The sequence below is a fragment of the Echiichthys vipera genome (genome assembly GCF_963691815.1).
Source record: "Echiichthys vipera genome assembly, chromosome: 10".
Lineage (NCBI taxonomy): Eukaryota > Metazoa > Chordata > Actinopteri > Perciformes > Trachinidae > Echiichthys > Echiichthys vipera.
The window spans coordinates 29,334,471-29,352,218 of record NC_139835.1 but is presented as its reverse complement, the minus strand read 5'-3'; the positions used below and the strand labels follow the sequence as shown (position 1 = coordinate 29,352,218).

The 17,748-nt window shown below is 40.0% G+C and overlaps 1 protein-coding gene across 24 annotated transcripts in view; it reads right to left on the bottom strand.

Annotated features, from left to right (window-relative positions):
- Positions 1–16,565, bottom strand: part of ttn.1 (titin, tandem duplicate 1) — a 188,754-nt gene extending 172,189 nt beyond the window's left edge. For 16 of the 24 annotated variants that reach the window (XM_083921679.1, XM_083921699.1, XM_083921701.1 and 13 more), the window contains exons 1-14: positions 16,361–16,565; positions 9,289–9,392; positions 8,902–9,105; positions 7,365–7,652; positions 6,823–6,908; positions 6,522–6,727; positions 6,160–6,382; positions 4,551–4,832; positions 3,248–3,361; positions 1,779–2,039; positions 1,067–1,132; positions 722–980; positions 441–510; positions 86–295 (exon numbers count right to left, since the gene is read on the bottom strand). In XM_083921679.1, the coding sequence (XP_083777805.1) occupies positions 86–295; positions 441–510; positions 722–980; positions 1,067–1,132; positions 1,779–2,039; positions 3,248–3,361; positions 4,551–4,832; positions 6,160–6,382; positions 6,522–6,727; positions 6,823–6,908; positions 7,365–7,652; positions 8,902–9,105; positions 9,289–9,379 (2,360 nt within the window). In that variant the 5' untranslated portion in view covers positions 9,380–9,392; positions 16,361–16,565. The remainder of the gene's footprint in view (positions 1–85; positions 296–440; positions 511–721; positions 981–1,066; positions 1,133–1,778; positions 2,040–3,247; positions 3,362–4,550; positions 4,833–6,159; positions 6,383–6,521; positions 6,728–6,822; positions 6,909–7,364; positions 7,653–8,901; positions 9,106–9,288; positions 9,393–16,360) is intronic. The other 8 variants (XM_083921696.1, XM_083921689.1, XM_083921697.1 and 5 more) reach the window with 4 other exon arrangements.
- Between the last annotated feature and the right edge of the window lie 1,183 nt (positions 16,566–17,748).

Here is a 17,748-nt window from a genome sequence, read left to right as displayed (position 1 = left end):
AATCATTAATACATCCAATAAAAGTAAATAATCTACATACTTCATCATACTGAATTTGAAACTTTAAAAAAAAGATAATACGTACCTGTATCCGGTAGTGAGCGGTACCCCGCTCTTCTTCCAGATGATGTGTGGTTTGGGGCTTCCCCCAACCTGGCATTCAAAAATGACACTTCCTCCTTCCACCAGCTTCTGGACAGTTGGCTTCTTGATAAAGAAGGGAGCGGCGGCCGCAGTATCTGACTCGGCTGCGCTCACCTGAGACATGGTTTCCTCTTTAGATTCTTCGGTTACTCTGAAAATACAAATTTAGTTTTAGGATTACCAGGGTTGAGCTGTATCGACTTTTTTGGGTTAATGTTGAGCGGTTCGACTGTTTATTATAAATCTGCGACATGTTCATTTATCTTGCAAACTTCAAAGGAGCTTCATCGACTTACAGTTTCATAGCAGTTTCAACATGTTCTGTGACGACAGCGGCCTCCTCTCTGCTCTCGATGTCCTCGGACACTGGAGGAGAAAGACAGGGTTAGTCACAAGAAGACGGCATCGTATCGGACTCGAAAGATTTAGTGAAATATACAACGTGTGAGAACCCACAATAGAATATGGGAAAACGCAAAATGGAACCCCAAAGGTTATTGTATATTGGGAGGGACATTTAAACTGTCTTATCCGAGGGATTTGATGCAAAACCTCCTGTTCTACCGTTTGTACTGACCCTGGACAAGCAGGTAGCAGGAGGTGCTGACGGTTCCCGCCTCGTTTGTGGCGGTGCAGGTGAAACGTCCGCTATCTTCAGCGAACGCCTCACGAATCACCAGCTGGGCAAATCCATTTTCATAGGTGATCTGGAAATCAATGGAGCTCTCAATCTTGTAGTCCTCTCTGAACCACATGATGACAGGTGTGGGGTGACCACTGATCTGGCACTCCAGGGTCACCGACTCTCCCTCCGTCACATTTGTGTTCTTCAAGCCCTGAAGACAAAATACCACTTTTAGAAAATGTTGTGTTCTCACAGGGGCATGAATATATCGGTTATGTGGAGAGCTAAGCCACTTACGGACACCAGTGTGGCGGGGATCACGGCGCCGCCGCCTACAGAAGCTACGGCTGCTGCCTCCACCACCTGTCATATAGTCACAGATTTGTTAGCACACTAATTTAACAAAAAAATGCATCTACTTCTAGAAACATTGCAAAACACACAATGATGTTTAACTTGCTGTTCAGAAGCAACATATGAAGATGACACACACAGAAAGATGGAGGGGAGGCTGGGTGGGCTCAAGAGGTGAGAATGATGTTGTCAATAGCATCGTTGAGCATGTTAAAGTTTTTGTTAGAGGGATATTCAATCTTGGACTTTCACACAGATCAAGAAAACCTGACTTCAAGAAAACTAGACCCTGAGGTCGAGGAGTAGCCTCTAATGGTTGTAATTGCTCTTAATATGCCACAATACGAAAACACAACATTTTTAATTTTTTATTTCATCTTTAGCCGAGAGTTTTGGGGCATTATACACCTTAGATTTGATATTTCTTACATTAAAAGTTGATTATTTGCAAGTTTATGGCACATATCACTAATACAAGGGATCATCAATATACATAAATGTCATTTTCTGGCCTAGATGTTGCTCTGGAAGTCGTGGCAGAACAAAGACATCGATTCTGTATTGCCGGTTTGGACAGTAGAACTTATCTGACCTTTTACTCTCATCAGGTTTTCTTGTCCTGTTCATATCCGGCCCACTACTTTAGATTACAAACCTGGGCTCCCCAGTCCTCATATACTCTCTCCATGCCCCCCGAGACCACCACCCCTGTCTGTATGTCAGTGGCAAAATGAGTTTGATGTTTCTGAGTGAAGTCTTTGAACGGTGGAGGGGTTGGCTCCATTGTCTCTCTTGTCACTGCCATTGTACGAGACGGACTGGGAGACTTGACGGGCTTGATGATCTTTCTAGCGGTGACAGAGGTTGAAGATAACTCTTTCTGCAGAGAGGCGATAGCCGAGCCGGCGATGGACACCTGACCGACCCAAAGAGGAGGAACAGGTACACCATCATCAGTAAAATATGTTGGTTTGTTTTAAAACTTTGAGTTAACCACAGCACAGGGAGGGATCTACAGAACATTAGTTTTATTAAAGCTACAGCAGGGTAAAAACAGGGAATTTTAAATAAAGATGGATTAATAAGTGGGTTCTGGAGCGTGGATTATAGATTAAGGGGTGAAGGAAAACAAGGTTAATGGCGGATTCATTGTTGTTATTTTATAGACATTATTTTGTCACTACAGTTCATAGCAAGTTTGCATTTCAGGCAAGCAGTAATAACCGAATGAGCGTTCGCTAATCCTCTTCCCTAAACGGCAACAGTCCATAGGTTAGCAACAGTTACTAGTGTTGGGATTTCTTCATGTTTCAGCAGTGTATATGCAGTTGATGTCTCTCTGTACTACTGATCCTAAGCTGCTAACATCGTCCAGCTAACTAGCTAACTATGGACAGTAGTAACCAGGTATTATGTCCAAGGCTGAGAGTTAGCATATCATCATCTAATTATATGTTTATGTGGGGTTACAGGTTACATTAAAAAGAAAAACTCCCTGTTGAGGAATGAAACATCCACTGTGTAGGACTCGGTTCTGGATGCTATTAGATTTTAAGCTAACATTAGCAGCTTTGTCAGGGGAATGTACACTCCGGTAACCCCATCCAAATTCAAGGTAGCATTAAGTTTGCCAAACTCAATACATTTTTCAATCAATTTGAGTTTTAATACTAAACTAGAGGCAAACTATTCTACACTGTAATACAAGAACAGAAATAATGAAGACTTGTTACCTGGTAACATTTAACATTAGGCTCAGTTAGTTAGCATAATAAAGTATGTAGCCATCGAGTACAAGTTCAAGACTCCTTTTGAGAAGTTCTTGTACAAAATTGTTCACCTGAAAACTACAATTTATCTGGACATCAAGCTCTTTAACAACTTGGGAGTTAGCATCAGCTAATAGGCTAGCTAGCTACTGTACAGGTATAATAGTTATAGCAAAGACTCAAAGTGAGAACACAAAGACTGACAGGTCAGCAAATGTCATTAAGGGAGTGGGCTTAGTGAAGGGTCAGGTTGTTCTTTCTCAGTCCACATGTTTTCTCTTATGTAAAATTTCATTCTTTCCACGCAGATTATGTTAGCAGATAGCTACTGCTTGCCTGATGTTGCCTTTCTTACCTCAGAGCTAGACGCGTGTTTTGGGACAGAAACTTTAGAAACTGTGAAATGTGGAACTGGGGACGGGGCGAGACCAGTGTCCACACGGGAGGAGATTTCTGTCGCTCCCTGAATCTGGAGTAACCAACAGAGTTCACAGGAGCGTTACAACCTCAAGAAGATTTTATGAGCTGCACAATATATACAGTATTTATGTAAATGTTTGGAACAATACTGTACTAAATAATGTGATGTTATCAAGAGATTTGTCCTTTTAGATTGACCATGATAATCTTAAAGCTCTGGCAAATAATGTTGTCATTTTATTTTATTATTTTATTTTATGTGAGTCTATCATCGAGGAGACTTGGGAGTCGTTATCGTCTTTACATTCGGTTATTATTTATATGTGTACACCAGGGAGTCCACTATTATTCTGAAAATAGGGATTCCTTCCACAGTTGTGATCAAATACAGAATTAATATTATAAAGCCTGTGCAAACTTTATCCAAAATGGACCAAAAAGGGACAGTAAATCGAAGACTTAAATGGATAACTATATATATATATATATATATATATATATATATATATATATATATATATATATAATAGAACTGTTGGGATTGATGAGCCTGTGAATGTTCTCATTCGTCCAGGTCGTCGTTATCCCCAAAGCAATTTCAGTCAAAAGCAACTGGACTTGGTTATTTGTCTAGGAAGACGTTTCACCTCTCATCCAAGAGGCTTTATCAGTTCAAGTACGCATCTGACCAGGCTGGGACTGGACCAGGACCAGGACCAGGACCAGGACCAGGACCAGGACCATGACCATGACCAGGACCAGGCTGGGACTGGACCAACTAGCTGGTGTGGAGATCCAGGTATTTAACCTCTCACAAGGCCGATGATGTCACTGGAACCCTTTTGTGCTCCAAGGGCCAACGACCGCCGTTAGAGTGACAGTCGTTGGTGGGAAGTTGGTTTCGACTTTGTTAGTGCTCTATTGAGTCTGAACCGAAGTCGTTGGGGTCACAGGAGGCCATGTGTGAACAGTTGTTCTTTGAGGTTAGATTGTTGAATCTCCTGGGAAGGGATGAAAGACCTCCCCCGTCTGAGACACCACTTATCTCCAATTTACAATGCTGCCCTTTCATCCCTTGACTGAAATTGCTTTGAGGATATTGGGATTGATGTTTTTTGGAATCGTCCGCAAACCGGAGAATTTGTTTGCCAGTGCAGCACAAAACAGGCTCCTCTTGAGTTATATGATACGGTCAAATCTCTTGGTAATTTTGTTGTAGCTCTGGATGCCTCGCTAACCTGAGGCAGCAGCATGGTCGATTCAGCTGTAACCTCTTGAGCAGTCGAAAGCATTTGACCAGCCTGCGCTGCTGTTGTTGCTGTTGTAGTTGTTGTCCAGCCAGCGCGATACTGTTGATCAGCAGACATGGCGGCGGCAGATGCCTGCTGCCTTAACTCTGCCTCTACAGCCTCAGCCTCCTCTTCAGCTCCACCGCCCTCGACATGCACAGGCTGACGGACACGAGCAAGGTCAACGGCGGCCACCACTGTGGCCACTGCCACTTTTTTCCCTCCCTCAGCCTGAAGACACAACCAGCAGCACACAGATCTCAGGATATCCATGGCAGGACAGGTACAGAGACAGGCAGGTGGACAAGGGATATCTGAATATCTCATTTTAGTTCCCTTAAACTAATACAAATGTATGTTCCATCCGGATAAAGACAATTTTGTGTTTGGAAATAGTCTTTAGGGTATGAATTACTAATTCAATTAAACATTTTGCCTCTTGACACCTGCCTGCCTCTGTAAAAGACACCAAAACTTGTCACAAATCACCACTGAATGAGTAAATCTACACATACAGCACAGAAATCTGGAAACATCATAGACAGGATACTAGTGTTCATGTAAATGCACTCACAAACATTTATATGTTGAAGACATGCTCATCTGTTTGACATGCAAGAAATTCAACACTGAAATCAACTGAAAGTTCATAAAGAGCAACATGAAGTGAAGTAAAAAGGTGCGGAAAAGTGAAACCAAACTCAAAAAAGAGGTGAAAGTGCCCAAAAAAGACGACACGGCAACTGTGACGTGTTCACTCGTGACGGATGAAGAGCTACCTGCTCCTCTGGCTGCTGTACGGACGGGCGGCCATCTTGGTTAAGATCACAGTAACGCTGCTCTTTGTTATTAACACCTGAAGGACTTTCTTCATTGGAGACGTCACGGTTATTATGAAATCTGAACGTATCTTCGGATGAATCCCCATTGGGAACAGGCGGTAAGTCTTTGTGGTTAAAGACAGAGGAGAGATCTTCGCAGATGTACGACGGACTGAAACACATCTCCCCCGTCGTGTCTTCATTGCTCACGTTGTCCGTTGGTGTGTCCACACGACTTCCAAATGCGTTATCGGACTCTTGCTCTTCTTCGAACGAGGACGCCACGTCTCGTTTGTCAAAAGTTTTACAGATACCTCCGTGGCTTGCGTCACCACATGAGTTTATGTCCGAACGACGGACGTCATAAGTCAATTCCTCGGGGCTCATGGCGTCGTCCCATCCCTCATCGCTCTGAGTAAAACTTGTGTCATCGGGCGCTTCGGATGATTCTGACTCGACAATTTGAGGCTAATAACCAAATCAAAAGGTGCCAAAAAAGAGCAAAGTATTTAAGAGACTTGTACAAATGGAGGAGAAAATGACACAAATCAAGAACGACAAAGGGGTCGAGACGATACTGAAGGCCAAAAACATCCAAATTTGGGTGTAAAATGGTAACTTTTTAATCACCTGATAAACATTGTCCATCCTTTAGGTTTCTCAAATTGCTCCCCTGACTTGTTGACCACCAGATGGCAGTATTTAGCACTCCTGACCCTAAGAAGGCGCTCCCTTACCTCTACGCCGGTGACCTGCTGCTCCCAGCGCTGCTCCTGGCCCATCTGGGTGACAGTGCTGCTGGCCATGCTGGTCATGGTGTAGCTGGCCTCGGTCACAAAGTCTCCCTGCTTCCAGGGCGGCAGGACATCTGCGCCGACGGCAGCCATCTTCCGTGTGGTGAGGGGGGACTTGACTGGCCTGATGGGGGAAACTGAGAGTCTTGAAGTGGGAGAAGCAGGCCTGGAGACGGGGGAGGAAGGTCATGTTACGGGCCTGTAGGGCCAACCTCCTATAACATCACCACCCCGCTCACTGACACTTCCACTAAAACTTGAACTGTTACATCTCAAACAAAAGTGCAACTAAAGGCTCCACCCACCTGACAGGTGTGGGCGTTTTCACGTGTCTGACAGGTGACGGCGACTGTTGGCGTCCTCCGGCCACCTTGGCGACCAGCGAGGGCTGAGATGGGGACTTGGACAAGGGTTTGGGAGGAACTCTGGGCGGAGTCTTGTGAGCCAGCAGCTCGGCGCCCTCCACTTGCATCTCCATCATGGCGGTGGCCTGGAAACTGGCCTCCATCCTCTGAGGACGGACCACGGGGAGAGAGGAGATGATGAGGAGAGACTGAACCATAACAAAAGATCCTTAATTAGATGAAGGTTGAATTATATTTGTACCTTTTCCACTCTTGTCTGACGAGACTGTGAAATCTGAGAGGATGAAATGACTGTCTTGGTTTTCTTTGCTGGAACGGCTTCTTCACCTGATGACACACACATTTAGTTTGGTGTTAAATGAACCAGACTCTGAATTAATCATTGCAACATCATTATGTCATTATCTCATCTCATCTCATCTTCAGCCTCTTATCCAGGGTCGGGTCTCGGGGGCAGCAGCTTTAGCAGGGGACCCCAAATTTCCCTTTCCCGGGCCACATTAACCAGCTCTAACTGGGGGATCCTGAGGCGTTCCCAGGCCAGTGTGGAGATCTAATTTGTGTTTTACCCGTACCGTTCATGACATAAACACTCCCTAGACCCCTATTCATACTGGATGTTCAGGGTCGTGTCTCAAAAACTCTTGCAAGACTTGCTTCCTTCTTCATCTTCAACTTAACCAACCAAGGTAAATTCCTAACTTTAACCATCCATCATACCATAGCTAGTCTAGAGCTAACATGACCGATGCTCAGAGATGAAAACAGTTTAAAGGTCCTTACCCTGAACCAGCAGTTCAGAGGTGGAGGTGGCGCGTCCACTGCTGTTGGTTGCGGTCACAGAATATGTCCCAGAATCCTCTGGGAAAGCTTCGGCGATCAGCAGACTGTACAGGTCTCCCTCCTGGAGGATCCTGAAGTCGGCTGAGCTCTGGATCTCGGCTCCCTCTCTGTAGAACTTCACCACAGGCGTCGGGATGCCCGAGACTCGGACGTCCAGCCTCACCTGGCTGCCCTGCGTCACGGAGGAGCTCTGCAGTCTCTGAATGAAGTTTGGAGGCGCCGTCTCAGCTGGAGGGGAAGATTATTGATATTGATTTAAGCTGAAGCTTAAAATCTGGCTTTAATAGATGCTGTCTAGTCCCAGATATCAACCAGTACTCACATACTGGAACAATACTTTTAATGAATGTGTACTTTGTAAGCTCTAAAGTACTTGCTGAGATATTTTAGTGTGGAAAAAAGTGGTGAATCGACGATTTGATCACCCCTAGAATACTGTAGTTGCTTAGCTAAACATTAAATAAGGTTAAAATAGGAATATAACTATGAACAATAGGATTGGGACAGGTCAAAAATACACTTAATAGACTTAAACAGATCGGATTGAAGGTTTAGATTACAACAACATTTTGAACGAATTGCAGTCAGGTGTCAGGATGCATCACAGTACTGAGTCGGACCATAACTGTCTCCTGCGGTGTTCCCCAAGGCTCCATCTTAGGCCCCATTTTAATCTCATTACATTCACTTCCACTAGGGTCAGGTCTTGCAAAAATATAACGTCACATTGTTTCTACGCTGATGACATGCTGCTCTATTTCCCCTAAATTTGCATGACCTTCAGTCTCTGCCCAGCTAGAGGATCTTATTGTTTCACTATGTTCCCACTTTTCTCCGTACACATGCCAGAAGTCTGACTTCGATATTTGAGTTGCTTTTTTCCACATTAATGTGGTTGTTTTATGTCACTTTGTGGTCAGTTTGTGTCTCTTTGTGGCTGTTTTACGTCTCTTTTTGACTTTTTGAGGTTCTTTATTGTCGTTTTGAGTTTTTTGTGGTCAGTTTGTGTCTCTACGTTGTTGTTTTACGTGTCTTTGTGGTCAGTTTGTGTCTCTACGTTGTTGTTTTACGTGTCTTTGTGGTCAGTTTGTGTCTCTTTGTTGTTGTTTTACGTGTCTTTGTGGTCAGTTTGTGTCTCTTTGTTGTTGTTTTACGTGTCTTTGAGGTCAGTTTGTGTCTCTATGTTGTTGTTTGACGTCCCTTTGTGGTCAGTTTGTGTCTCTTTGTAGTTGTTTTACGTGTCTTTGTGGTCAGTTTGTGTCTCTTTGTAGTTGTTTTACGTGTCTTTGTGGTCAGTTTGTGTCTCTTTGTAGTTGTTTTACGTGTCTTTGTGGTCAGTTTGTGTCTCTTTGTGGTTGGTTTGCCTCACTTTGAGGCCGATTAACGTCTCTTTGTGGTTGTTTTATGTCACTTTGTGGTTGTTTTGCGTCTCTTTTTGTTGTTTTGAGTTTCTTTATGGTTGTTTTACGTGTCTCACCTGTAACGAGGAGTTCGGCGGTGCTTGTGGCTTGTCCAGCGCCATTGGTGGCTCTGACAGAAAATCTTCCACTGTGTGCGGCGGTCACAGCGGGGATCCTCAGAACAGCGCGGCCATCGCTGAACGAGATCTGAACGCCGGGCAAAGCGGCGGCTGAAAGAACCTGGCCATCACGGAACCAGCTCACCTCAGGAACTGGAGAACCTGCAGGGCAAAGAAGAACCAGACCAGTCTGCTGTCAGAGGAACAAACACTGGACCTCCAGGACACAGAGCATGTGAACTGATGATGATCAGTTTGGTTTTATGAATTTTTATTTATTCCTCTGACAGGTGAAACAACACAAGACAGTTTTAGTTTCAGAAGAATGAACTTAATTTCACTTACCACTAACTTGAGCCTCGAACGTCGCGGCACTACCCTCTAGTGCCACGACGCTCTGGAGCGGCTGCGTGAACGTCGGCGCCTGTGTAGACATGTTGGTCGGCACCCTGCGGACAAACAGAAACAACGTTTTTTCCATATTTCATCAGCAGCTTAAAGTCTGAGTCTATAGTCTGAGTTCAGCTCCGGTGTTGTGCCGTATTCAGCACCCCTGCCGTGAAACGCACCCCCTCGCATTATAGGTGATATTCTGGTCTAGAAGGCGGTTGTTTCCACCTATAGGAGCAGTTTATATACAGGTAACCCACGGTTACGGTCAGAACATTGGTTACTTACAGTCTTGAAACTATCTTAAAGAGTTTAAAATCACAAACTTTGATAATAGCGAACATAAAAACAACGTAATTACAAAATGAATTAAATGGATCTTTGGAGCTTGTTGAATGTATTTGACTTGACTTCCTAAATATAATCCCAGCTTTTCTTGCAATTCACAGGTTCAAAAGTGTGTTTTTAATGTGGTTACCTGTGTATAAACTACTCCTATAGGTGGAAACAAACAACAGCCTTCTGATCCAGGATACCACCTGTAATGCGAGGGGGTGCATTTCACAGCAGGGGAGCTGAATACGGCACAACAACGTATCTCAGAGGCGATGCGTTCAAGTGCACACCAGCTTCCCATAATTCCTCACTACAGAAATAGACCAAGTGTCACAGCTCAGATATAGTGATGATATAAAGTGATATAAAGGGATATAAAGGGATATAAAGTGATGCAGTGATGATATAAAGGGATATAAAGTGACGCAGTGATGATATAAAGTGATATAAAGTGATGTAGTGAAGATAAAAATTGATATAAAGGGATATAAAGTGATGCAGTGATGATATAAAGTGATATAAAGTGATGTAGTGATGATATAAAGTCATATAAGTATCACAGAGGCGATGCGTTCAAGTGCACGCCAGCTTCCCATAATTCCTTACTACAGAAATAGACCAAGTGTCACAGCTCAGATGACCGACTGTGACGAACAGCAGCAGAACCTGAGTGCTCACGACTGTTACGCTCAATATCTGACAGTTTCAATTCAGCAGAACAACGACAACAAAGACAAAAGCAAATGTTCCTGTAAGCAGGTAGTTTTAATCTAACTGCAAACGTGATCAAAGCAGAATTCAAAACACAAACTATCAGTTTAATGACAGTTAAATCCTGACGATCGAGCAGAAATGTTCCAGAAAATGTCGTTTATAAAGCATTTAAGGGTCAGACTTGATGTTATCCATCTCTTGTGCATCACTAGGGGCATTTTTGCATCTTTAATTTTACATTTTTCATTAATTTTGCCTGTGTCGACGCAGACAAAGGTGTTTTATTTTTCAGTCAGGACAAAAACGTGACAAAATCTAAATTATTGCCATTGAGAAAAGAACTTCTGTGAGCTTTTACTGTTTTTTTGTGTAAATAAACGAGATTTAAACGGGTTAGAAAAGTGAAAATGAGTGAATATTTGGTAGTTTTGTTATGAGAGTGGGAAATAATATCATATATATTAATATCATTAACACCTGCACAGGGACGAAGGTGCTAAACCGGCACATTTACAGGAATGTTTATTAATGTCTTTATTATCATAATTATACGGTCTATTGTTTACATTCTAACCAGCCAATCCCGCAATCGTGATGTAACACCCTTTCAAAATAAGACAAGCTATTGACAAAAAATTTTTTTTTTTCCTGCAAATACCAAATTTCCAAAATACGTACATTACTAAAAAAGCATAAAAAGTGTTGTGTCTTATTTGATCACTGTAGAAATACAATGTGAGGCTGGTTTGGATGTTGAAGCATTTTAAAACGCCTTTATATTAAAGTGTAAACTGATTTTTGAGCAGAATGATTCAAATTTAATCAATAATAATCATTAATTATCGTTATTATTATCATTTATCCTCAGCTGCTGTTTCAAATTATACAAATTAGATCAAAGTGTTAATTCAATAAGTTAATTATTCAGATTATTTCTTTGGATTTATGTAAAGAACTTTGTTTTATTTTAAACTGTTCGGTTAATACTTAAGATTTTAAGCTTCAATTCTTAATATCACTATAATTTAAAGTGATATTTCATTTGAATTCAAACTCTATTTAAAGTGTTTTCTCTGTAAAACTTCGACATTTATAAATAAAGTTACTTTACTGACGTGTGATTGGACGAACAACAGAACATAAATATAATTCAATTATAACAGTAAACACAAGAATATGATTTAAAAGTGAATATTTGTCCAAAAGCGCTGAATAAACTTTATCAGTCGTGTCGTAGCTGAACAAACACGACGTTTCAAAAAGGTCAGGAACAGGGAGAGTGCTGTAAATAACATTAATAATATTAATAATTATAATTATGTATATTATTATAATGAGACGATGCTGTTGATATTGTCTGGTTTTCCATGAATGAGCACTTTTATCAGCAGCTGATGGTGAAAATGTGCTGAGTGTGTGAAAAATGAGACCGCAGCTATAAATATCAGGAGGGACGATGCCGACGGACGGCAGCAGCTGGAGGACAGGCCGTGTGTTCGAGTCCCCACAGGGAGGATTTAAACTGCATCATTTTAGAAGAAGAAGAAGAGGAAGAAGAAGGAGGAGAAGGAGGAGAAGAGGAAGAAGAAGGAGGAGAAGGAGGAGGAGAAGAAGAAGAAGGAGGAGGAAGAAGAAGAAGAAGGAGAAGGAGAAGAAGAAGGAGGAGAAGGAGAAGGAGAAGGAGAAGGAGGAGGAAGAAGAAGAAGAAGGAGGAGGAATAGGAAGAAGAAGAAGAAGAAGGAGGAGAAGAAGGAGAAGAAGGAGGAGAAGAAGGAGGAGAAGGAGGAGAAGAAGAAGGAGAAGGAGGAGAAGAAGGAGAAGAAGGAGGAGAAGAAGGAGGAGAAGGAGGAGAAGAAGGAGAAGGAGGAGAAGAAGGAGAAGAAGGAGAAGGAGAAGAAGGAGAAGAAGAAGGAGGAGAAGGAGAAGGAGGAGAAGAAGGAGGAGAAGGAGGAGAAGAAGGAGAAGGAGGAGAAGAAGGAGAAGAAGGAGAAGGAGAAGAAGGAGAAGAAGGAGGAGGAGAAGAAGGAATAGGAAGAAGGAGAAGAAGAAGAAGAAGGAGAAGAAGAAGAAGAAGAAGGAGAAGAAGGAGAACACACACACAGGTCACTGGGTCTGCCAGTGACCGGCACCCGAGCAGTTGGGGGTTCGGTGCCTTGCTCAGCAGCACCTCGGCAGTGCCCAGCTTCAGAGTGAGTTTCATCTAAAACACGATGAGAGTCCAGAAAAGTGCAGAATAAACACTTTACTGCGAGCTCACGCTAAATTAAAAACTTTTCATTTAAGTTAGTTAAATATTCTTAAATGCACTAACCCTAAACAACAACTTTTACTTTATTATTGTTTTGTTTTTTTGCTTCCTGTTTTAATATTTATGCTTTTGATCTGTTTCTGTGTGAAAGGTGTGACATCAATAAAGTTTATTATTATTCTTAGTTTGTTTGATTTGTGATGAAACTAAAACATTTCAAGCTTTTTGCTAAATGTTGAAACAACAGCAATAAGTACATAGAATAATTTATAAGTATAAATATATTAAAAAGCAAAATCATGATCAGAAAAGAGACAAAAATAAGTAAAAACACGAGGAAAGAAGAAAAATCTGCGTTAAAAATAAAACTTTGGATAAAAAACGCCTTTATATTAAAGTTTAAACTGATTTATGAGCAGAATTATTCAAATTTAATCAATAATAATCATTAATTATTATTATTATTATTATTATCCTTTATCCTCAGCTGCTGTTTTAAATTATATAAAAGTGTTAAGTCAATACTTTTCTTATGATTTGGCACTATAAATAAAATTGAATTGAATCAGTTAATTATTCTGATTATTTCTTTGAATTTGTGAAGAACTTTGTTTTGATTTAAACTTAAAAACCTTTTTAAATCATTGTTCCAACATATTTACATGTTTACTTTTTATATATTATTAAAGGTTGTTTGTTAAAAGTGAGTTTTTATTATTATTCCTAATATTCACATTTATGTAGATTTATTTTGCATTAAAAGTTATTTAAGAGCTTTTTGCTAAATGTTGAAACATCAATAAATATAAATATATTTCCATAAAAAGCAACATTATGATCAGAAAAGAGACAAAAATAAGTAAAAACACGAGGAAAGAAGAAAAATCTGTGTTAAAAATAAAACTTTGGATAAAAAACGCCTTTATATTAAAGTTTAAACTGATTTTAGAGCAGAATTATTCAAATTTAATCAATAATAATCATTAATTATTGTTATTATTATTATTATCATCATTTATCCTCAGCTGCTGTTTTAAATTATATAAAAGTGTTAAGTCAATACTTTTGTTATGATTTGGCACTATAAATAAAATTGAATTTAATTCAATAAGTAAATTATTCAGATTATTTCTTTGAATTTACGTGAAGAACTTTGTTTTATTTTAAACTGTTTGGACGTAAAAACCTTTTAAAATCATTGTTCCAACATATTAACATGTTTACTTTTTATATTTTATTAAAGGTTGTTTGTTAAAAGTGAGTTTTTAATTATTTTTCCTAGTATTCACACAGTGGTTTTGTATTTATGTTGATTTATTTTGCATTAAAAATGGATTAAAAAGTTAAGTTTTTTGTTTTTCTCACATTTCTCACATTTATAAATAAGTCACTTTACTGACGTGTGAACTAAAACAGAATATAATGAAATTATAACATAAATCACATCATACGTTTCCTATAAATCCACTTTTTTATCTTCGTTTACATGCTGATATATTTTTGTTCATAACCTCATTTCACAGAAACAAACAAACAAACTCATCATCAGCTTCTGTAACAGAAGAAAATATAAAATCTCAGCATAAAATCATAAATAATTCACTATATTTACTTACAAACATCACAATATATTAAAAATAAATATAAATGAAGCAGCAACCAGCAAAAAACAGCAGTCTGTGTTCATCTGACCTCCCTGAAATAAAAATATATTTATATTTACTGTATAATAGATTAAATTAAACTCCATAAAGTTCACAAATACTGCAGAAAACAAAAATAGTCTTTAGTTAACAACAAAAGTAATAATTAATAATAATCAAGTGGAGTATTGGTGATTTATTTTATTGTTTGAGGTCTTTGAATGTCTCGTTAGCACAGTTATTTAAGCTGATTTGAGCTGAAAGTAACATTAAATTATATTAAATCATATTATATTATATTATATTATATTAAATTATATTAAATTATTATTCATTTATTGTTATAACTTGCATTGTTTGAGGCCTTTGAACGTCTTGTTAGGACGGTTATTTTTCACCTTTTATAGTAACATTAATTATATTTATTGTATTTTCTTTCACTTATGACTCATTTATTGTTACTTTTTGCATATTACCCTTTCTGCTGCTGTAAAGCTTTAAATATCACATTTATCACTCTGATCATCAATAATCAATAAACACAACTTTGTAGTGAGACGTCAAATCAACACAATAAAAAGCACAAATTTGTGCCTAAATTTAGAAAAAGGAGCGATTTTTATCCTATATGCTATTTTATGTTATACAATGTATGTATATATGTATGTATGCACATTGAGTTCACGGTTGTGGTATGAAATGTGCTGTATGAATAAACTTGACTTGACTTAAAAAAATCATCAATTCATCATGTTTTTATGAATTAAATGTTGTAAAAATCATCAATTCATCATGTTTTTATGAATTAAATGTTGTAAAAATCATCAATTCATCATGTTTTTATGAATTAAATGTTGTAAAAATCATCAATTCATCATGTTTTTATGAATTAAATGTTGTAAAAATCAGGATTTGAATGATAAATGAACAAACTTTGTCTTGTCTCCTTTTAAAAGTAAACTAAAAAGCTTTTAATTATGTTTATGTTTAATTTCTGTCCTGTTTGTTCGCTTTAAGATTTTCTATTATCATTATTATTATTATCTCCTTTTTAAATGATAATAAAACATTCTTGCATGATTGTATAATGTCCTAAATGTTTGTTTTAATGTTTATGTTTAATTATTTTAACCCTATTTGCTGTTTTATGTTATACAATGTGTCTTTGTTTTAATTTCTTGAAGCACATAGAGTTCAGGCGTGTCGTATGAAATGTGCTTCATAATTAATTTGACTTAACTTGAAAATAAAGTTAATTCATCATGTTTTTATGAATTAAATGTCAAAAAAATCAGGTTCTGAGTGACATATGAACACACTTCTCTGTAAAAACCTGCATAATACAGATAGAAAAGGAAGTTTGGGGTGTGTTAAGAGCTGCTGAAGTGGAGATTTCTGTCTCAGTGAGTTAAAAAAAAGGGACGGATTCAAGTTTACAGGTGAATACGGTAAAAAACAGAATATATATGATGATTAAACTGAGACAAAGACTTTTTGTATATGAAGTTTTCTGAAATGTTATGTTTAAATATGCCAACAATGCATTATCTGATACTTTACTGTTGTAAAATAAATGTTTCTTTCTGCCAGTGTGACAGAAAATACCCCAAAATCTCGTGCATTAAAGAAATTAACCCTTAAATGAGAAAATAACTGACAATAAAACTAATTGAGTCGTTGCAGCTCGACTCACAGACGTGTTGGAACAAAGTGAATAAACTCTATTTGCAGACGGGGTCCGACTGACAGATATGGCAGTGGCCAGAAATACCCTGACCCCTTGCAGTTTGATTGACAGCTCCATGTGCACATACTGCAGCTGAAGCCTCACCGCCGCTGATTCCCTTAAAAAGCCATCGACCAGCTGACAGGCCGCTCTCATGCTATCAGCTGCTATTCTGGGCTCTCCTGCATGCGGCCGCCTCACCCTCACCCTCAAACACACACAGACACAGTCAAAATCCACAGGAACAACAAAAATAAGAAACCAAGTCCCCGTAAAAGCACATAAAGATCAGGGTCCCCATAACGCACTTAAACGAACACACACGCGAACACACACACACCTCGATGGGACACTACTCACTTGTTGTGCCTTGATCTGATGGGACGAAGCCCAGGGACTCAGACAGGAAACGGTCTCCTTATCCAGAAAAGCTTTTCCCCCAGAAAAATCCAAGGTGAGAACAGTTGAGCCTCCGAATCCCCCCCCCCTGATAAAAACAAAACTACACGGTGAAAGTGTAGTTTTGTTTCCCCTTCCTTGCAATCCCTCCACCCGAGGCGAGGCTGGGAATGCTTCAACTGCTCAGGAGGGCCCAGACGGTGGTTTACGTTTTTATACCGGGGGGGACAACCTGCATCATCACCGCACAGACGCTCCCCATTGGCCGGCCCCCCTGAAACCTCAGGGGGGCATGATGGGACATGGCGGCCATTTATGCAACCTCCACCCTGTCAGTCAGTCAGAGCGTTGATTAGCTCTGATTATTGATCGGGGACGGTTTGACAGCAGGTCCTCGTGCACTCGTCTGATCCGTCAGTGGAATCAGTTAAAGACGTTAAATAACGTTAAAGGGACGACAGGCAGAGTCTTTAAAGAGCTGCTGACCAAAAGGAGGCAGAGGCTGTTCCTGTCACTCAAACACCCCCCCTCGCCGCCCCCCCCCCCCCCCCCCTCCTGCAGTTACAACACAGGAACCCACTCTGTTTACACTCCTTCTTCTTCTTCTGCTGCTTTTATGAAAGCGCTCTCGGTCTGTTTAAGGCGCAGAGGGAACTTCCTGCAGCTGCTTCGTCGTTTGGTAACAAGCTTTGGTAACAGTCGCTCAGCTGTCAATCATCCATCACCCCCCCCCCCCCTCCCTCCTCTCAGGACCGAACTCGGGAGATTAAGTCGACCGGTACAGCTGCTCCGGTTCAAGTCCATTTAAAATAAACTATAAAGATAAAAGATAAGATAATATAATTAATAATAATTCCTTATTAGTCCCAAAAAGGGGAAAATTCCTGATTACAGCAGCAAAGTGGAAGCAAGGAAGGAAGGTGAGTAGGATAGATAGAAGACAGACAGATAAATGGATAGACGGATGGATAGATGGATAGATGGATAGACAGACGGAGAGACAGACAGACGGAGAGATAGACAGACGGAGAGATAGACAGATGGTTGGATAAATGGATAGATGGATGGATAGATAAATGGATGGATGGATAGATGGATGGATAGATAGATGGATAAATAGATGGATAGATAGATATAAAATAACAGCAAACCTCTGCAGCAGCATGAGAAGAGTCCCTACACACACAACAAAGCACCAATGGGCTCCTTCCACTGTAATGGACTTTACTATGAGAGGAGCTGGTACAGGGGCCACTAGGTAAGTCTTTAAAACACTCTTTTAATAAACTCTGGGTTCACTAACTACGCTGTCAGTGCTTTGTTTTAAAGTCTAAGGCCGAGCAGGAGAA